This window comes from Varroa jacobsoni, unplaced genomic scaffold, assembly GCF_002532875.2.
Source record: "Varroa jacobsoni isolate VJ856 unplaced genomic scaffold, vjacob_1.0 scaffold_1040, whole genome shotgun sequence".
NCBI classification, from domain to species: Eukaryota; Metazoa; Arthropoda; class Arachnida; order Mesostigmata; family Varroidae; genus Varroa; species Varroa jacobsoni.
In genome coordinates this window covers 27,459-49,590 of record NW_019213942.1, presented here as the reverse complement: position 1 = coordinate 49,590, position 22,132 = coordinate 27,459, and the positions used below count along the sequence as shown (strand labels likewise).

Here is a 22,132-nt window from a genome sequence, read left to right as displayed (position 1 = left end):
CAGACGTGTCGAAAGCAAACTCGACTAAATGTACGAAACTGATACACGAACATATATAGAAAGACAATTATTGGGACAGATTGAATTTTCCCAGTTATAATACTTCGTGCAATTCATTGACTCTGTTGAGGGTGATGCTTTGCCTCACTCAGCGCACCAACCAGAGATTTTTGTTAGGACGTCCTTCTACTCCCGAATCGTTTATGATTTAGAACAGCCGTTACGTACATTCGACTAATAGATCTATGATTTTGTCATGTTATTATTTTTCGAACGGATTGCCTGAACGTTTTGGTTTTCGAGCGTCTTAACATAAGGGTTCGGCTACCGTTACCGCTGCGCTACTGGGGTCCATCGCTTGTGTCGTATTTCTATATAAACATATATCACTAACACAACAATTTCAGTGAATGCTAACGAAACACAGTGCACATTAATAATGCGTCAATCTTTCGTCCAAGAAGCCTGATACGAAACAAAAAGCCGTTGGCAATTATGTGGCCCACGCACAAGAATTGTACGAATACGCCCTTTTATATTTGCTGGGACTAGAAAGAGCAAATTGTACATGTATGATGATGGTTATTCGACATCAGAGTCGGACACCGACATTGTCACTCGTCTACGAAAATCTTTTATGTTTTATTGTAGAAACCACTTTCGTGGATTGGTTTTTAAGCCGCTGTCAGCTGTAGCAATAGGCAGCATATTCAATAAGTAATTGAAGCTGCACAGTTCGATACCGTGTATCGGAATATTCATGTATTGGATTTTACTTCTATTGGTAGAGCTTTAAGTTTTCTTAATCGATACCGTAAACTAAAACAAAAGTTATTCGTACAGGTAGTGTCCATTTCGGAAGCCACCAAAGCAAAGCCGCAGAAGGGTAACTACACCTCGTAGAGATACTTAGAGAACGTGGATACAATGGAGAAAAGTTGAAGACCGGTTATGAAACAGAATTCAATCCCGCACCTATAAGCGTGATGCCTGCATCAAAAACTTTCCACACACGCTAAATTTAACAGTAAACTATCTATCCAGCTGACAACTACCGTTGAGTCCTGTTAAAGCTGTCCCTCAATTACTGATAGATTTAACGGTGTGACGACACAGTCGTTTGGTATACGTGAAACTGATTCCGTAAGAAACGCACCATTAAGCCATATTATGTTTCTCCCTGTAGCTGTGGTATCATCAGGCGATCTGGCCATCACTAGCTCCGGTAGTTCAACGGTCACTAAAGCCAACGCAGTCGCCTTATATACGTATTATACTTAAACCGCAAACTTCAAAGGACTTGTCGCCATGAGCGATGCCGCCACCTCAGCTCCCAACTAGCGTAAGCCCAATCTTCGACCCCAGATGCCTGACCAATCGTTCGCTGACCGGCACCGGCACCGGCACACCCTCCAGGTAGTACAAAGCTCTAGGGATTTCCTAAATAGTACGACAGCAGTGAATGACTAGCGAGCAGTATATTCTATATACGAATAACGGCGAACGTATCGTAAGTTCAATAGCGACTGTAGCCACTCCGGCACTATTGGCCATGGGGCCCGTAGCAGGACGAGTAAACAGTAGCGGTTGGCTCAGTGCTCGTCTAGCGTTAGTGTGTATCTTTCTGACTGTTTGTAACGGTGTGTACATATGTTCACGCGTCTAGATGTACAGCCTTTACTAGGCATCGTTCATCGTATTTCAATGTCTGACGACTCATATGTGCCGACGGGACGGGCTTTAATTTTCATATGAATGCCATTCGATCCTAGCTATCCCTCACGAGGTTTCCCCATTGAACACATCCTGTCAACCCTCGGCGAAACCTGACCTTTATGGTGCTGCCAGCAACTAGGCCGTAATGCAGTACGATATCATCATGCGGTCCTGTTGGTTGAACACAATGATTCTGAAACCACCTAGGACACGTTGCGCTAGCTTTAATCGGCGAACCGAACAAGACGGAATAGAACCACATATGCTGCGTACCGGATACTCACGGTGTCATACGATTATACTCAGTTCGGTAGAGGAGGATAAAAGATGACGCCGCATCGGCTGTTTCTGTTCAACAAATACCAAACATGAACTTAGCGTCTGAAGTAAACGTAGTAAGGTATAATCACATTATATAGAATTCAATGTAGTGCTTGCAATTAGCTTACTATCTACAAGCTGCCAAACAAAAAGTATATAATAAAAAAATGTAAAATTAAGTGCTTCCACATTATGCTCGGGGTTAATAACTCTTGACCGATCAAGCTCCGCTGCGAGTGCAGCATATGGAACGACCGCAACAGTTTCCCCACCTTGTGGCAACTCAGCGTTTCCCATTGCACGGAATGGAAGCCGTGCATCCTAAATGTTAATATATAACGATTCTTTCACATGACTGCCTTCCGATATTGGGTCGCCGTAAAGCTTGTTAGAGAATAATTAAAATGATTTGGGCTAGTTTCAATTCAAAAACTCTGACCACATATGTTAGTATTCCCGGGTGCTGGAGCATGCTTAAAAATCGAAATGAAAACAGGATTACCTCGGGGAGGTAGAGCGGTGGATTTCGACATGAAGTGTACAACTTCTACACAGGCTCAGGATACGGTGTGTTATACTATGCCTGCTGTTTTCAAGTAATGGACTTCTACGTCAATGGTATTTTTTAGGCATCTGTCGATGATATTTACCTGTCGAACGCAGGACATGTCCCACTAAGTGTGAAACGGTTGGGGTTGTTTGCTAAGTTCCCGTAACTGCAAAACTGTTTACCAATGCGGTGCGAACAAAGTCACTCATTCGTACTCGTGGCCGGAGAACGTTAGTTAGAAGTCGTTCGGGTGTCCTACTGTTGTGTATTTGCACGATTAGCAAGTTGCTATAGGCAGCATTCAATGAGGACAGTGGCTATTACCATTATTATGTGCAATTATGTTATTGGTTTATGATTCGATAGGTATTGCGTACGTAACTTTCCGCATGAAACTTTAGCCGAGGTTTTTTCGGCCTGGTATAAAGTTCTGCCTTGTAGGTTTGTTTTTTAGCGACATTTAAAAGAACCCATAGCAAGTTACGTTGAAGAAGAGTAAATATTCGCCAAACTAAAAAAAGTTCTATTCTGAGCAACATTCAAATAACAATTTATAATCCTCTTTTGCCTTACCTGCATGCACATAGACACTCATATTTCACTTAGGTCTATATATACATATATATAAACAGACGCCTAGCGATTGGTTATAGCTTCGATTTATAAGTGCCCTAAAAAATATATGTATATATGTACTAGAAGGCCCTGAGCAGTTCTTTCTGCTGCAAATTTCAGCTGCTAGTCGTCGTTCAAGTGGCATCGATGGTGGTGATAACCACAGGAGCAAGCTATATAGGCAAGTCAGCCTCCATCATAGCTAGCCATTGCCAACATAGAGCGCAAATATATTATGTAATAACCAGGCAAATGTTTTGAGTACTACCGCGTTGCCGGCAGTTCGGTGATACGCAAGACAACCACGCCCAGCTTCATTGCAATAAGAAGCAATCTCTACATACAGGCACGTACGTGTACATACGCAAAGCCATATTGCCCCTCTCTCATCTACCAACTGTCCACTCCGCCACATCGTTTCTGCGTCCACTTTAACTTTTAGCTGATAAAGAGGAATGCGTCTCTGTTAAAAGCAAATTTCAACGATGCTCAAAAGCGTTTATTTTTTTTTTATCACTACGGAATTATCAGGGGCATCATGTCATCATGACATTATAATAGCCGTCAGGTAGCTAATTGGTCGGTCGGTCGGTCGGTGGGTGGGTGATCCTTTTCTCTCGCTCTATCTGTCTCTCAGCTTTGAGTGAAAGCAAGGCCTGGGGCAAACTTAGGAATGGTAAGCTCCAATGGGTAAGCATGCGAACGGAAACTCAACATTGCGATTATAAACAAATATATAATATACATGGACTTACAGATGATATACCTGTATAACTTGCTGTTTACTTGTACACTTATTATTTATACACAAATGAGTCTCGTATGACCTAAAGAATTGGTGAGCCTGCTTAAAAAGTGGAGAACCATCGTGTGACAGATATGTTGTATGGAAAAAAACGGACGAATCAAAGAAGGCTTTCAGCTCCATGATCGAAATCATATATGTATATTGTACGGTACATACAACATTGTATCATTTTACTTAATTGCATATAATGAACGTCGCATCTTAATCACGATGTTTTTTCTTATCATACGATCGATCACCGACACAGTTCTTGTATAACGTTTTCATTGGGATAACAGTGTCTTGTGACAAGTCTTTTCAATAAACAACTCCGACTGAATACATTCCGCGTCCAAATGGGTAGTTTACAAGGAGGAAGGCCTCAACACACAAAACATACAACAGAGTTTTAAGACTTTGACCCAAAAACACAATCACAGCAGAAGTCTGGTTACAGCAGACGATCTTACTTTTGGTTTCCCTGCAACTGAAGACCGCGAAGCAAAGAGCGGCAGCCGAAGGTGGAATTGGTAGATCCTGTAAGTTCTGAAGGATTCCGTGGAGGATTTGCGCAAAAGCAGAGGACAGAGGGTCAAACTGGACAAATTCCCAATGGCTCTATACACATATATACTCAGCTAAAGTATCTATGTACATTTAGTACAGGTGAGTGTGTCTAGGATACCTTATCTAAATCATATTTCCTAGTAATTTGCTATATATTAAGGTCCATCTAAGCGCAACAATTTAACTAAATAACTGAGAGCACATGTCAACAGTAATCAAAAGTGACTGCTGTTATTGGTGAGGCCGTAAGAACTCGTGGAGGGTGAGCTTCTGGTACCTATATATTGGAAAGTAGCCAATTCCTATGCCGATACTGAGACAAGTTCATAATAGATTTACAGTTTGCCTCTGGTTTTCCTCTGATTTGATTAGCTTTTTTTGTATTAGCTTTTTTTTTCTTTTATCTGCAATAACTACGGAAATAGAAGTTATCCTCAGCTATCGAAAGAATAGGCAAACTTGAAAAATATATTTATATATATATATATATATATAATGCAGGGCATTATATTAAAGAATAAACGTATCCTTTTGTGTACTTAAAACGAAACTTTTCTTCTCACAATGAATAAAATTTCAAAATTGACTATTTCCTTTATATCTGTATCAGATTTTTCGAAGTAGTATAGACAAGAGAACAAAAAAAATGTAGCGTCCTTCGTTTGCTTTAAAGCTACTTTTTCTTCTCAGGAACGTTTCTTTAAATATCAATGTGACGATAACTCATTGCTCAGTTCGATAAACCTTCTATAGGCCCACGCTAGTTAATTCAGTTGACTGATAGGGGGTTGCAGGGTAACAAAGCTAGAGAAAAGAAAAAAGCTTCTGATGTCCTAAGGACAAGATTCAACTCTAAGATGGACACTGCACGACCAAAAATCGTGCTATGCGATGATCGTGATAAACTTCTGGTACTCAAGGAACAATCAGACATCTCTACTCGGCAAGGCAGGAGTGGCAGACAGCCGTGGCGGAGTCAGAGAACAAGTTATGCTGCTCAACTTATGAATAAGCAGCTTTATCTTAGCGTCAGTTCGTTCATTGTTTAGTACGTTGTTTTTGTTTCAATAGCTACGATATTGCCTATGATAGAGGAAAAAACAGACGATAAAGACGTCAATTTTCTAAACACTGGAAAAAAAAATTGTCCGTACGATTTTTGTGATTAAATTCGAATTTCTTTGCACTACAAAAAACTGGAATAACTATTCTCTATATACCACCGTACAGGTGAAGTTCCGTCGTGCTCGAGCCGAAACCAGGCTAAAACTACCTCAGTGTAGCTCGATGATTTGATTCTGGCCATTCTCACTTAGTGTTTAGATAGTTTCAATCGGCCAATTCAATGTTTTCAACCACTAGTTAAGCAAACGTTACATGAACACAGAGTAAAATTTCACCTAAAATCTACTTATACTGACAAAATGAATTCCTTACCTCAAAGAAACGCATCGTGGATCCGGTCTTGATTGCACTGAACTTTACACGGTTATTCTCTGATCGAAGATCATCAATCTTCGAGAGGGCCGGCCGTTCGTTGTACTTGATAATGAAGTCACCCAATACTGTTCCGTACGACACCATAATAGCCAAGCAGAAGATAAACCAGGCAAAAAATGCAACTATGACTCCAAGAGAACTAGGAGAAAAGGCGGAAAAACAAAAAAGAAATAAATACAAGCATATGTTAGTCCACTCACATGAATTACGTATCAATAACGATGGAAGATTGCAAATATATCAGTCATATATATAACTAATTCGTACATTGGTTGATCAATGAACTCCTATGATGAATGAATCTCGCCAGACAATATCATCATAGGCGAAACGTCCGGAACGTGTGTCTGCATATAGCTAAAGCCTGATGTTTCTTCGCTGTTATCACTTAGATCGTTCCAGCGTTGTCCAGGATCGAAAAAAAAGGCCGGAATACAAATAGTATGGTACACAGATAAAAGAGTGGGTGTCAAGCAATCCAAAAGGGCCCGACTTGAAAAAAAACAAACATCACTTATTTAGACATTAAGATGGCATCCGATAGATTACCTACTTTATTAGATGACATCTATTACGTTTCACGTGAAGTCTTAAATTAGGGATGAAAGTTCAAGCTGACGTACGCCTTAACAACGCAGACACTGCAACTGATTCCAACGAATTATATTTTGGGAAGTTCTATTAAGCAACTTTATATTTGACAGAAGGTTGTACTAAAAATCTGGATGCAAAAAGGATACAATTCGTAACTACAGATCCACGCACTTCGGTCGATGCTGGAATCTCTGGAACATGAGGGTCGAGTAGAGGTACCAGAAGCAGTTTCCCACGGTGAAATGTGTTTCAATTACGGTATCGGTAACCGATGACCATTCCCGAGGCGATAATCGGGCGATGAACGTAATAACGAATGTGGCTGGTTATAGAGAAATAAAACTTAGATAATCTCTTGCTACTCGTAGCCAGACGTAGTCATACATGCATGTATTTAGTAAGTTCGAAACAGGACAAGAAATCGCTGCCCTTTTAGAGAAACAACATCTAATTACGTGAGAACACGGTAAATTTGCGCTAATATAAAGAAACACATTGCTGCACAGTCATGTAACTTCACATAAAACATTTATATTAACAAATTATATTCATGAACGGAACAGCATAAAAGGTCCCTTACTTATTTTGCTTTGTAACTTTTTTACTGGGATTTTCAACTTGACGCCTTTCGAACATGTGCTATTGAAACATATTACTGAAACTTGTTAAGTTGATGCGGTTATAGTTTCATAATGTGGTTTACCGAACATCATTGTCCCGAACAGAGAGAACCACATTATCGCGGAGAACGGACTTAAAAAGTTGTGTTCGAGTGGGTCGACCTCCCGTCTAGCTAGAAGTCCCAGGCCCGCCTCGAGGAATGGAAAGCTGAAATCGAGGATCTGGTAACGCTCAGCGTTAATTGTAAACGGGGCAACTGCGATGTCAGCTTTCTGTAAGGGAATAGTGAGAAGGAAATAGTTCTGAATGTTACGTTTTCTTTACCGTTGAGCTTTCTTCAACACAGTAATATTCCAGCATTAACTCATTTAAGAAATAGCGAAAACTCGCTCGAATCTTTCATTTTACACGAGTGGAGTAAACAAAGAATGTTTCGTTAGTAGGGTATTGTTGTAGGATAGTTATAAGATAATGTCAAGTATGGACCCATAACGTATGCATTTATTCTAACGTTTTGTCCCGCCTGAACAAGTCCTTGGAACCACTGCCACGGTACGGAACTAGAAGGTCTAACTGGAAGGTCTTGCTGAACTGATTTAGGATTTTTTCAGTACATCTATGAAATGCAATGTTAAGCACACACCAAGCATACAACATTTGTTGACGCCAAAGTTTCTGCCGGCCGCATGTTCATAGTCATCACGGCTATGCACTCAAAAAGGCGGGCATTAGCTACGTAGCTCCTTTCGTATCATCTACATTAATCGACTACGTATATCTATAAAAAAACAATACAATGTTTTCTTACGCCAAGCAGTATTTCTCCGATCATTCCGTTGTAGCTATTGGTGGTCGCATTATACGTCCCGTAAGCGCCATCCTCAACTTCCTTAATGAGATACTGGAACTTGAGTAGTCGTGCAAGCTTCTCCAACAAATCCACGATAAAGCCGGAATAACGTTCATTGCCTTTTAGATGGGGACTGTCATCGCGCATCAAGAACGGAGGCAACTAACAAACATAAAGTGCCATGTTACATACGTCACTAGACGTTACGATTGGGGTGCAGTTTTACTTTGTTATTTTATAACTCGTTTACAATGATCAAATCTACTCACGAGAATGGTTGTAACAACGAGGGCTCGATTATTGAGACCCTCATCGTGCTCAAGGGCTTCATCTGGTTCGCCCTTTGGATCCAGTTCTTTAATGAATGTAAGACCATCCAATGGACGCCAATCGGCTACCTTTAACATATAAAAAAAAAACATAATATCAACTCGGACAAACAATCACGCGGTTAGATTCTGGATTCCGGAAAGTGGATAGACAACATTTAATTTACAATTATCCGAACTGCAAAGAGAACTACATCTATACGAGAGAAGGGTTGTACAGAAGTTACGTAAAAAGAACAGCTATCGAGGGGCCTACGATTCTACTCAGAGTACACTCGGTTATCTGTCCTATATAATGCTACAATAGTAACAAATTTCGTTTCGTAGATTCTTGGGTACCTAACTCTTGTGTAGGCACAACTATTTCGCTCGTGTTAGTCATTGAATGCGAATACAGCTCCTTTTGTGGGTTGTCTGTACTTCTGGTTCAGTAAACGTTGTCTTGACCTATCACAGAAAATAGGCCGAATGCTTATGTCGGCCAAAACAATATTGTGATATCTTTTTTTTTGTGAGGTACAAGCAGGTTCTTGTCCCTTATAACTAAGGAGTTAAATTGCATTTTGTCACAGTCTGTTAAGCACGCCCGAACGCAGTCACTACGAGTCACACGAAGCAGAACTAGTCAACTTATCGATTCTTCTTTATTTTTATGTAATGTTTACTAGCTATTCGACAACTGGGCATTCTGCTAAAGTTTTGCTTGGTCACAAATAAAAAAACTGCCAATCTAGAGTTGTATGTGAGTGGCAAACATGGCTTTCTCCTAATTGATATAGGAGGCGTACCATTGTCACGGTGCCGTAAACCAATATCAGGCTACAAGCCCTATTCTGTCCGAAACGTGGGTATAACGCACAAAAGATCTATATTTAAATTAATGTCGCAAATATTAAATAGGAGTTTTTGTTTAGAGACACCTTGTCAAGGTATACGCTGATACCAATTGTACGGCTTCTCACATACCTTGTGAAAACGCAACAGCACAATATAGAAAATGACAGACTCCAACTAGTATTTGACTTGCGAGACAGTATCCGTATAAGGTCAAGGGAGCCAAGACACCATCTTGTGTTCTACACTGACGTCATATTATTAGCGTTTTGAGGATGATTTCTCTCGCGCTTCGTTTCAACAAACACAGTCACCTATTAGATTAATTTGAAAGATTGCTTAGATAACATATTGCTGACCCACCTTTGTTAGTTTGCCATCTTTCAGCAATTTGACGTGAACGTGCTTGACCTTACGAGCCCCCTTATCATCAAACTCGACGAAGCCTGTGACACCCTCAAATTTCGTTGACTGAAACAAATAACAGCCATGAAGCATATATATATACTTTATATTAATGAATATATATATATTTCAAAACTGTTCGAAGAACCGTACCTCTCGAATGCTGTCATATAGTTTACGGCCGTCTTTAAAGGCGACCTTTAAGGTACAGTTGCCAGGGGAACTCCTAATTGGCCTTTGCAATTTGGTGAGGTTATTTAACGTGTGTCCGATTTGGAGCACCGAATCGTAGATGAATGGTAGGTTTGGCTCGTTTTCAGATGAGTTCATCTCAAGCCTGAAAATATGAAAAAAGTACCTTTTTTAAAAAAAAAAAAAGAAAAATTCTATCAATGTATCGGTTTATTACATAATGAACTTCTAAATGGTACCCGCAGTATATATTCAAGATTTAATTACAGTCTGTTACTGTTATAGACGATGTAGTTCTGGCTCTCCCACATGCCCGTATCCTTCAGGATAAAGTAGGCTCGTACGTGTAGTACGTTTTCCGCGTTACTGAATCACACGATTCCCGTTTTTTAGTTTTTTCTTCCATTTAATAACACATTAATTATTAGTAATTCTCTATTATTATCTCATATTGGCCAACTGTTAAGAGCTGTCGCCGTTCCATGCTAATATACGTCCATAAGCGCCATTGTGCCTACATCTTTGCAGTCAAAGCTAAGCACGACTCGCAGAATTTATACCCGTATGTTTCATGTTAATATAGAATTGCATAGTTTATCAGTGTATTAACTAACCGATTGAAACAAATTAGATAGCACTGAAAATCTCTCAAAGTCAGCCAGCTATTTCTTGATTCACAGTAACAATTCTAGCCGCAACATGCGCGGTCCATATTGTATCTCACTACGAGGAGTTTCACGGAGGCTAATAGCATAGCCCCAATACATGTTAGTATAAGATGCTCTTGAAACGAACCCTCTCTACTGTACGATGGCTTAAACATGCCCTCGCTGCAGTGGCTTTTTCCGAGCACTGCTAGCTGGCAATGACAGGACAAACACAGAATCTTCTATCGGTGCAAAAAACGTAACACCATTTCCACGAATGCGCAACGTATAGCTACATCAATATTTGTCGCGAAGGAAATACAACGAGACGCTATGTTGAGGGAATTTTCGGTAGAAAACAAAGCGCTGAAGAACACGCGACATATCGCGCGAAGGTAAACTTACACAGAATGGTACCTATCTTGGACGCCTCCGTCAAAGGTTCGTACGTAAACAAGCGCCTCTTAATTTATTGTGTTGCTTCTCGCTAGCCACACACTGCTATAGGGTAGATCACTGTTGGTTGTCGTAAAGACATTAGTATGATCGTCACTGATTTTCGTACGTTTCTATAATTTTCCACTGTCCAAAAGGACAGGGTAACTATGAATATATTTCCACAGAACGTGTATTACAAAACGCTATCATTAGTTGTCCATAAGCTGCCTGACTTATACAAACCAGACAGCTTAGTCTTTTGTTGGAATAACACTCGTGTTGCTAAAGTCTACGATATCAACGATCTCTACGTCTGCAGATGCTTTTCCTCTTTTCCACGGCTATTATTACCAATAAAATTACAGTAAGGTTACAGTCTTCTGCTTGCCGGTTATCTATATATAATATGCAGAAAATAGTGCATAAGTTATGTAGAAGAATAAAAAATCCCCAGCTATCTCATGCCATAGCCAGGACGTTGCAAGTCTACTATAGCAAAAACTAGGTTTACAAAAATGCTCATTGGACACAGGTAGCAAAGTCCCCACTTATCAGCAGGCGGTGACATGAGCATAATGGGCTTCCCGTATATCGGTTGCATCGGCCGCTAAAAACAGAATATACTGGGACTTACATACGATAGATCCAGTGCATTTCCCTGTTGTCTGGATCGACCAGTGAGAACGTGTAGACGTCGGCATCTATGAAAAACGTCCGCTGCGTTGAGTTTTCCGGTAATCGGATATCGCTGTTTGGCATAATAAAGCTATAGTAGTCCTGCGACAGGCCCGACATGGAAATCTGAGTACAAAAACATAAAATAGAAAAACTTTTTAATGTATTACTGTTACTGTGATTACTAGCTCTACAACTACAAGCGCCACCTCTACGATTTCAGTTTTCTTAGGGATTAACCGGCGCGCGATGTCAGCACGAGTGCTCCCTGACCTTAGGGAAATACTCAAACCCGCAAAATTCTGACGGAGCTTCTATAGTTTTCACATATATTCAACTACCACAGACGCGTGCGTAGGTTTTTAGCAGATCGCCTTTCGTTCTGATTACACCGTTGTCGACACAAGAATCCTCATTGATACGGATCATAAAAAAATCTTTATGATGAAAACGTGTGTCTTCAGTAGCTTTGCACTATACAGGCTTCCCAATTAATATGATAAATTAGCTGATAGAAGTAAATAAAATTACTTTTCTACATTATATATCATTGTATTATATACCTGTAAATTATTCGTGGTGTACTAAGGTAAACATTGTCCATTTTTAAAACAAATATGCTGACCTCTTTGAGGACCTGATGGACGGATTTACTTTCGATGTCGACCACAACGTGTCGAATCGAAAGCTTAATAATATTGTCCCAGGGATTTGCGTCAACGGAGAGATCAATAGGAACAAGACGACGGCCCTTAAATTCTGGATCTTCTTCAAGCTCATTCATCCTTAAAAGCCCTAAATAGAAACAGTTAAAAGCGTTAATCCACTTATACGACAGAGCATAAACTTTGAGTACTGATGGCAGACTACGTGGCTTCATACTAAGCTCATATCGTAAACAGCGCGTGGGGTCAACAATGGTAAACATGCATTTACAATTAACTAGCGTGGATTCGTTTGACCAGTTGTGCTTTTCCGGCCCCCCAAAGCGTCTCTGCAGAAACACTAAAATGAATGTAACACATTGCTCGATAGTGCCTAGTTAATCTGGTGCCCTTAATCCAATTTATTATTCAGAGAATCGAAATCATTATTTTCAGTCTGTTATTTTGTATCAGGAATTAGGTCAGATAGGTCGACTCCAAACGCCCATTTGAGTACCCATGGTCATCGAGAAAACCAGTGTCAGGGTCGCTAGGTCAAGCCCCGCCGTCAGCGTACGCTGCGCAACATTTGTGATTGTGTACACGAGGTTAGGCCTATTTAAAGCCTACTGTGACAACTATGAGTGAGCCCCACACCTGTGCCGTACCAGTGCTCGTGTCGTAAATGTAGACGATGTGGTTCCAGCCCATGTGGAGTATTAGTTCTCTGACAACCTCAGCAAGATCCGATGGCGACGGGGCAAGTCCGAGCGATAGATCGTCAGGATCTTCGAGCTCTCGATTGAAACCTGTACGAATATGCGGAATGCGGACGGCAGATGATACCGATGAAATCAGCGAGTCCTCAACCGATGACTCCGCTCCGACAATTGCCACAACCCCGCTCTCAAATTGACGGCACACTGTAATTCAACACGGGCAAAAAATGCTGAAAAAACGGACTAGGCCTACGAATTTCTTAAGTAAAAATTCTTAAATGGTGAAAAGTATAGATATAGAGAACGAAATGAGATAAGTATCTGAACGTTGTAAGATCTAACAAATTTATGTGTAAAACTATAATTTCATATATGACATATTGCTCATATACATACGCGTGCCACTCGAATGAATAACTAAATTAATCCAATTCGGCGAAAAGTTCGAAAGCGACAAGGATCAAGTTTAGAAGATAGTAATTCGTAAACGTGTCACAGGTTTCTAATATCTTTCTTATATTCTACATTTGATTTTGAGGTGGCCGTAATCCTTAAATACCATTCCAATATGCCGATGACGGTAGAGGAGTAATAAATATTATAATGACTTTTAGAAAGCTATGTACTGCCTCGTCAGCGTAATATTCTTTTGCATTTAGAAGCTAGTCACATTTGCAGCTCTCAAATTTGTTGTAATACCCTTGTTTTAAACATGTTCTTTTTTACTTAAATAGATTTCTAAATATAGAGCGCGGCAGCGTAGAAACAAGTTGAAAAAGTGCGTTGATAAACAGGGAAGCAGAAGCATGGGGGAAAAAAAAAGAAAAATTGCCTTTCTTTTTTTTTGTTTTTTGATTGAATAGTTAATTATCAAAGTTAATTAAAATATATATATGTAGAGCTGATTTCTCGATTTGATTTCGAAGGGTTACGGAAAGAAGCGTGAGAAAATAGCGTATCGGCTATCATAAGTTGCATCGATTGCTGTGATTAGATGTTCGTTAACCATTGCCGTATATCGGCTCAACAACCTGAGATGCCGCGGAAAAATGCCACGAAACTAATTCAGGTTCGTAAATCCCTTAACAAAAAGCACAAACGGCATCACTTACTGTCTGCCTTAGCAAAACTTTGGTCTCCGAAATATATTTTAGGGTTATCTTCGAATATACTTGTCATACGACATCCACGATGGCTGCACTCAGTAGCTCTCCCCACACCAGTAAAGCTTGAAGTGGTGGTGTGTGCGAAATTTTTTCGAAATTGTTGGTAATAACCCACTTGTTGTTGACGTTTAGTCACAAATCAAAAGGCAAGCCATTCCAACGCCCATTAGATATATTTAAAAGTTGAACGAAGAGGAAAAATAAAAATCTCAGAAATATATGATGGTCTTAAAGATTTCAACATTTTTTTAGTCTATCGCAAATCTAACAGAAGTCATGGTATCATGGATGCTCGGTACGCCAAGGAGTGAACGTTTTAAAAGAACCATGTCTAAAGAGAAACAGATTTGAATAGACAAAGCTACGGAAACGAGTATAACTTTGCATGTAATAGGCTCTTTGTTCTCTATATTTAAAGCCCATTTGGGTTTAACGCCCATTCGAATACGAATTTTCATTTTAAGCAAAGAGAAAGAACCGGTATGACACGCGCTGATATCCCTGGCCAATGTTTCAATATATTTTTTTTTTATTGTTACTGACCTTTTACTTCGAATTGAATGATCGTTTCATAGTAAACTAGAAAAACAACGCTGCAAGCAGAAATGTCCGCCTGTTCTTACAGCAAAGAGATAATTGAATACAAGAATTTTACAGCTCCTTTTTCAGCCATTATCAGCATAACCAGATTATACTAATCTCCAAGGGATATGGTAACAAAACTAGTTTGAGATATTTCAAACAAATTACATGTTCAATAATTTTTAATAGGTCATAAATCATTGTGAATTAGCTGCGAAGCACTGAAGAATATCCCTGCGACTATTGATGAAAAAGTAAATCTAAAAACATAGTTGTCTTATTCTCCATATAATTTAATGTATATTTCTGTTAACTGCACCATATTAGCGTCGCTGCCATAAAGTTGGGGCAATTGCTAATGGAACGACATGTGACATAAGTGATGTCTACTTAGGTCGCGTCGAGAAGGCGTTATGTTAAAAAACGGTAGTATTAGAAGGTGAGCACGATAAAGGTTGGCTAGGGTATAATCAAAGCTTCATTTCAAGCGTGCGCAAACAAAAATTATGATTAGGGTCTGCATAAAACGAACTCTTTGTGCTCACTTCTGAGCTATGAACAGCTAGTTAGTCGTACAATGGCTTGCGTATCCATTAGTATTGTTATTAGCTGACAGCTAGATTCGATATTGATAGAAGAAATTGCCAGATTACTCAAATTTGCCAAATCGAGGGAGGAAAAAAGCTTTCAGAGTAGGCGCTTATAGCAGTAACCGGCAGAGCTCATTCGTCCTACAGCAGCCAGTTATTTAAAGAACAAAAAATATGAAATTTTCTTTTTCTTTAAACAACACTCATACGTGCATATACGTCCCAAAACAGCACAGTTCATCAATACAACTTAAATACCAGTTCAATTTCTTGAAGTTTGGAATCTGGAACATAATATCACTAATAGAGAATTGTATTGATCGGGAAGGGTGGGTAGAGTCAGGTCTGCAAAGTATATTGGTAACGAAAAAAAAATCCGTGGCCATGCAGTCCGGCTATCGAAACATATCAATAAAAACCTTATAATAGTATATAGAAATATATTTTTTACTAATCTGGCAAAATCGATGGATATTTGCACACAAAATGATCTATCAGATGCTCCAATCCGTGTTGATCTCCTTTGAAAAATACTATTTCCTTAGCTTCTGAAGGTTTTACAATTATTACTATCACCTTTCACAACATACTGTGCTACTAAATAAGGAATCTCTTTCTGTGGTTTTGCAGTGAACATTATAACCTTTGGGAGATTGCAGATGTCGTAGATCCGCTGCAAATATTCGGAAGGAATTGGCAAGTTCATTCTGCAGCTTCTCTCGTTCTAAATTTGTATGAAATCAAGCTCTTTATTAAGCTTTACCCAAAAGTGGAGATGTAAAAACCCGTATGTGAGCAACGAATGACGTTTGGCAGAAAAAAATGTTTGCTCTTTAATTTCGCCAAACGTTAAGCTTAGTTTGACGTTAACGACTAGAGCGGGCAAATTATCTCCATGTGGGCAATGTAAATAGTGAAATCCCCTCCTATCAAAATCAATATTTTGTAAAATCTGTCTACATTAAAAGTAAAGGTTGCTTTTGATTTTCTAAAAATTAGGTGTACAATATGGCTATCTGTTCTCTGTAAATGTTTATAACATTTGTTTTGATGACCATCCAACGACTGATTCATAATGTTTATCAGAGGCATCGCATGGATTGATCACAATCCAACCAGGTCGCTCTGCAGCTGAATCGTTCTGGAAACGGCGCACTCATCGGCTCAGTCTCAAAATGCGACTACTTTTTTGCACGCTACTGCCATAGTCGGCATAGTGTAAAACTGCAAAGTACGACAATATCCACCATGGCCCTTTGAGATTTCAGAAGAACGCCGGTAAGTGAGGACCGCGAGGCTGAGGGTGAGTGCACGCTTGGTATAGCTGGGGGAGAACCGGTAGCCGGTGCCACTGTGCACTGTTGGTGACTTTAATATATCCATCGCTTTCCTTGTGCGCTTTTCGTATCCGCGTATTAGGGCAGAGGAGTAAAAAGACCGAAACGGTGGTCTAGAAGCAGTCGTCGGAAAGCTGGCACTACGCCAGCTCTCACAGAATGAGCCAACAGGGAGCAGACTATCATAAATCACTTTTTCGTCTCGTGTGCTTCTGAGGGCCCCTTGAGAGCCGACCTCCAGCAAGCGGTTCGACTGGCTGGAGCGCAACTGCGGCCTTCCCGCTTGACTGCTTCACTCGCAGGAAGCTAGAGAGTTGCTATGCTGTCGGTGCCTGTCGCCCAATGAAGGGGAAGCAAAGATCTCCGGAAGGCGGAACAGAAAAAGGAGCTAGCAGACGCGAAGGTTACGTTGGCGCCGCCGGTAACCCCCAAATAGCAGTGCTACCAATGGCAGCATCACCTCCATAACTTCGTTTCCATCTGCCATAGCCACCGCTATGAAGTGTCGCAAGTTGTCGCATAAATAAACAAAAGCGACGAAGCAATCCAACCCTGCACTTTCCCTGATATGTTCCGAGTTGCCCCCAACACGACGAAGCCTGTTCTGCCAGTCGAAGTCTGTTCCGCTGTTTTCTAGCCACTTCCGGCGGTTTCCGGTGCGGGCCCACGACAGCAAGAGGGCGGGTGGCCGGGTCGTCGGACGGGACGACAAGCCCAGCAAAGATGTATTATCGGTTTAAAGCAACCAGCACCAGCCGCCATCTAAAAGACCTGACGTCCTGTGGATATACCCACCAGTGTATGGGTCACCGCTGCTCCGTGTCAGACGACTTGTTTATCTAAACAGAAACAAACTATCAAGCCTCACGCTGAGGTCCCAACGAAAACAACCTTCATCAACGCGAAGCCAATATGATTTTACAATATGTAAAATCAGTTCTCATTGCGAAAAAAGATCGGCCGTATGTTGCTCACGCTAAGCCAAGTTTGTACGGCACAAATGCAATCGTAGGAACTTTCATCCTGGTGTGAAAGTAGTATGCGAACTTTCACTTTATGTATAATGAAATTTGTTGCTAAAGGTCTTTTTGTTGTTAAAAGAGTTCGATGTAAATCAGTCTGTATAGGATGATCGCGATGCAGAGCTAAACCAATGCGTTCAACCGCGACGAAGGTTGCGCACAACGTACTCGAGTCACTACTACGGAAACAATCGGCTAAGAGGTTACTTGTTAGAACGAGTATGGGGAATTCGGACGCATCGAGGCAACTGTGCGAAAAAGTGTCCTTCCTATTCGCGTTTCTCTTTTCCCGAAAAGCTTCACCCGCGGGGTTCCCGGAAGAGCTTGGGTTTTGGGGGTTGTTCAGCTAGGCGAGGTGTGAATACCGCCGCCGGCCGCCACGACGGCAATCGTGTAAAATGCTCAATGCAGCTATTGCTAAAGTCAGGAGGTCTTCCCTGGTACAAAAATGCCTCTAAGTACGTGTATCTGATCATGGTTGTCTTTTTGTTCTCTCGAACTGCGGATGCCGAGTTTTGCGAACGATTTAAAGAATTATATTTTTTTTATAGTGTATATATAGCTTGAAAAATATCATCTCGGAGTCCTACCGCCGGATACGACTAAGCGGGATGCCTTGATCACACCTCTATTCAGGCTTATCGAAAGCGCATCCATAGTAGTACATGCATTGCTTAATTGAAGCCTTTTTAAATCAGGTACATTACTATTTGTAGCTTAGTTCTAGGACGAGTATCAGTCATATGTTGTTCTTATTTTGTATGTTTTATTAAATCACCACGCGGGACCAAAACTGCTTCAGCATTCAACATGGCTGCTTTGTTGTCTATAACGTATACACCTTCGTTTTGGGACACAGCCGCTATGCTTGACGATAGTATTAGGCGAAACATTTTCTATAAGTCTTACACAATACAAAGTTTCGTAATGTTATTAGGCTTTTCCCTGTTAAACCTCGTGAGCAGTACGTTTGATCAGTCCACTTTGTTCGTAGACAAACGTGTACATGTATCATTTCCGTAGCTTTATATGTAGCTTGAGGCTGAGGTTTCTCTGCATTATTTTTACGTCTTGGAAATCGTTGCATTATCCACTGGACTGCGGAGACTGTGAGCTGGGTATTTAGAAACATCGATTGCCAAAAGCTAGAATAGCATTTATTGAAAATTGTATTCAGTTCTGCCGTAGCAAAATATGTTCTGTTTTACCTATGTAAAGCAAGCTTCGCTCCTGCAACTTGAACAAATCGTTTCAAAAAAAAATCGTGTCCTCCTGTAATCCGTCTAGTTCAGGTATCTTCTTCGCCCAGGATAAATAGTTAGACAGGATATTAAATATCAAGCATCGCTACAGATTCAGGTTTCCATCATGTCAGCAGAATGTCGGAACGGGCAGATAGTGAAAGACTAGAACAACGAGAAAATTTTATTCATAGACGGTACTGGGGGTCTAATTGCGAAAAGTCGGATATCTACAGCAACGCATTATTTGTATGTATAGGCTTGCAAGATGCTTACCGAAAATTTAAACATGGGAAGAACGCCTACATTGTTGCGACACTCTTAATGAATTTACCAGGAACTTTTAATGAATGAAACAGATCAAAAGAATGACGTCGACTAACCTGATGAAAATGAAGAAACTTACTGTATATTCTTATTTTGAATATGGCCATAGTTGTCAGACAATGACGCGGCCAGCTCGTTCTAAAAGTTTCCCCTACAGAACAGTGAACAGTCTGGGAGGATACGAGGCTAACAAGGGAAGTTTCACTGGCTAGAATCAACTAACTCACTAAAGCATTAGGCGAATGAAGTGAACTGCGCTAAAAAAGACAGAAGGATGTTATCTGAAAATTACGGTCACCACAAATGGTGGCTCTACTTTTGCGCGAACCAATTTTTTTCTCCGTAACTATATCGCCAAAGTGTTGGCCTAGAAAAATGCTGCCGGACAGAAAACGATACGGTAACGCACGTATTATGCCTTCCACTTACGTACAAATGTGTACCACAATAATTTGTTGGAAGGTTCACGTAGGGTAAATGGGTTATATCTGTAAAGGGAAGTTTTCTGTAAATTACGTTATGGGCATAAATGGAACAACCCTCCTTGTAATATCGTTAAATTCTTACGTTCTTGATAATTTTCCCAGGTTTGTCCCTCTTTCAGCATGATCGGTATGGCCTGCATTTGCACTTCCGGGAACTCCCGGTTGTCCGTGTTCACGCGATCGACTGCGCGCGCAAATACTTTAGATTCTACTTGACCAGTCTCTGCGCTGAATACACCGGCTGAAATATAGCAAGAATTCTATTAATATGTTTTTTTTTTCTGGACGAATTTGGAGCCCTTGCCGGAAAATTGGCCGGAGTGTCTTCCGGTCAATTTATATTGGATATAGAATACTATCAAAGCAACCAAATACTAGTAATAAATAGTTGACTTTTTGTCTTCTTTCAAGGACCAGAACCCTTCAGTACCGATTTTTCTCAATAGGCAATTGTGAATGCGGTTCACCGGAAACCTATAAACTAAGCATAAACATTAATTTGCTGACATCAGCTTAGCGCAGGAACGATTTAACTTTACTGAAACTAGTTGTTCTTACCTTAGGAGTGGCAAGTTTATGGTTCTAGCTAATTCTAGGCTCCTTTTTTCAGTCGCTATGCTCCGAAAAATTACCTCGCACATTGGCTGAATTTCGCTAACGCATTTTTTTGCGGTTACAAGCCTACGTGTTTTCGTCAAATAGTTTTTGTATTGAACACATTAGGCTATTAGCTAGCACATTATAATTACGCCTAGAGATAGTGTTTATTAACGGGAACAAATCAAAGCTTATCTTTTAAGGGTCGTTCCACCAAAATACTGGAGCATTTACGATGAGTACACACATGTAGCTTTCGACAGAAAAAAAAAACCTAAAATTCACTTTGATAAGTTTAATAATGTTCCTGTTCCATCGATGACTTCAAGCTTTCTAATATACGGAACGCGAACTTCTATCAGACCCCTTGGACAACGCTTATTTCTACGCAAAACGCTAGCAACGGAGAGTCCAAACGCGGAACTAGGTTTACATATTATTAATGATATAAACACGACATAATAATGATAATTTAGTAAACGTATTAACAGTTGCTCTTAATAGGTTCGAATTTCGGGCTGCACGAAGGTAAATATATCTGCCGTGCCCATTTTGCCAATATTTCCAATTCGTTGGCCTGGAATACCGTAAACATGAAGGATTAAACATTTTTAAGTTTAAATTTAAACAATTTTAAATTTTTGAACCACTCGAGTAATCGATACTGCGCTAGAACAGTACGTATTCGGTGTTTAGCACGTTGCGATTCGTGTTTAACTCACTGTGGGTTGTGTACGATACGAAGTTAATTAGTTTCATTCTACAATTGGCCCATCTATCGAGGCAAGACACTAACAACTTAACTCATCGACTTTATACTCATGCGTGTTGTATCCTTCACTCTTTACTTGTTACACGTTACTTGAACCACGTTGAAACAAATGCTGAAAAACTTACCAATCTTATAGGTGCCACCGTGCACTCCTGTTGAAAACGAGATGGATACAACAGTTACACTTGCTAACACTGCACACAGCCAAGTCATTTTGTCACTCTGTGTTCTTTCCCGAACGATAGTAGCTCAATTTAAAATGACCTCAACCTATTAAACAGCAATTTCCAAACATTATCGTACGATAAACAATATCTTCTTATGGAGACGGACACATAAGCACCGCTTACCGTGCTTCAACTTGCGGCGCTGTCTTTAGGCACAGTCAATTGAAGGAAATTATGCTTTGTCTGTTCTGAAGAGTTAAATAGCGGTTTGTTGACACTCGTGCAGGCCAAGTGGGCAGTGACTGGCGGTACAGACGAGTTCTTCTCAAGCTAAAAATAACCGGGTAGCCTAGGGCCAAGCAGAACACTGTGGACTGTGTGCGATGTCCAAGTACCGACCGTGACGATTCTAAACACGAAAAAGACTCTGATGTGAGGCAGCCCTCTTTACTGGCCACGGGGCTCTGGTTTTTGTCGCCGGTGGGTTATCGTTGCGTCGCTAGCCCGTCTACCCAACAGACGCTCGCTAGCACAAAATGTCGAGACACAGCAAGATACTAGCGAAAGAAGGTTCGATATTGACTATTTGAAAATAAGAATCAATTAAGAAGGGAAAGCTTGCGACAGATACATCGTCTTCGTTAGCAACTACAAAAAGACAAACACCTGCTTCTTGTTTATCAAACACTGAAAATTTATCGTACATGATCGCGTCACATAAATGCAAGCTCGGAATATCAATCGAGATTGTAAACTAAATGTTTTGATCACTTCTTGAAGCTGACTTATTTTTTCATGGGTGATCGAACGTGAAGACGCAAATCTCACGACGTCAAAAACAA

General features: G+C 40.4%; 1 protein-coding gene across 1 annotated transcript in view; it reads right to left on the bottom strand.

Annotated features, from left to right (window-relative positions):
- Positions 1-21,663, bottom strand: part of LOC111266011 (glutamate receptor ionotropic, kainate 2) — a 55,658-nt gene extending 33,995 nt beyond the window's left edge. Inside the window, exons 1-12 of the mRNA XM_022843118.2 lie at positions 21,249-21,663; positions 19,837-19,995; positions 12,954-13,208; positions 12,267-12,436; positions 11,601-11,767; positions 9,843-10,026; positions 9,648-9,755; positions 8,391-8,519; positions 8,080-8,283; positions 7,354-7,543; positions 6,822-6,972; positions 5,994-6,195 (exon numbers count right to left, since the gene is read on the bottom strand). Coding sequence (XP_022698853.1) covers positions 5,994-6,195; positions 6,822-6,972; positions 7,354-7,543; positions 8,080-8,283; positions 8,391-8,519; positions 9,648-9,755; positions 9,843-10,026; positions 11,601-11,767; positions 12,267-12,436; positions 12,954-13,208; positions 19,837-19,995; positions 21,249-21,336 — 2,007 coding nt within the window. The 5' untranslated portion in view covers positions 21,337-21,663. The remainder of the gene's footprint in view (positions 1-5,993; positions 6,196-6,821; positions 6,973-7,353; positions 7,544-8,079; positions 8,284-8,390; positions 8,520-9,647; positions 9,756-9,842; positions 10,027-11,600; positions 11,768-12,266; positions 12,437-12,953; positions 13,209-19,836; positions 19,996-21,248) is intronic.
- Positions 21,664-22,132: the final 469 nt, after the last annotated feature.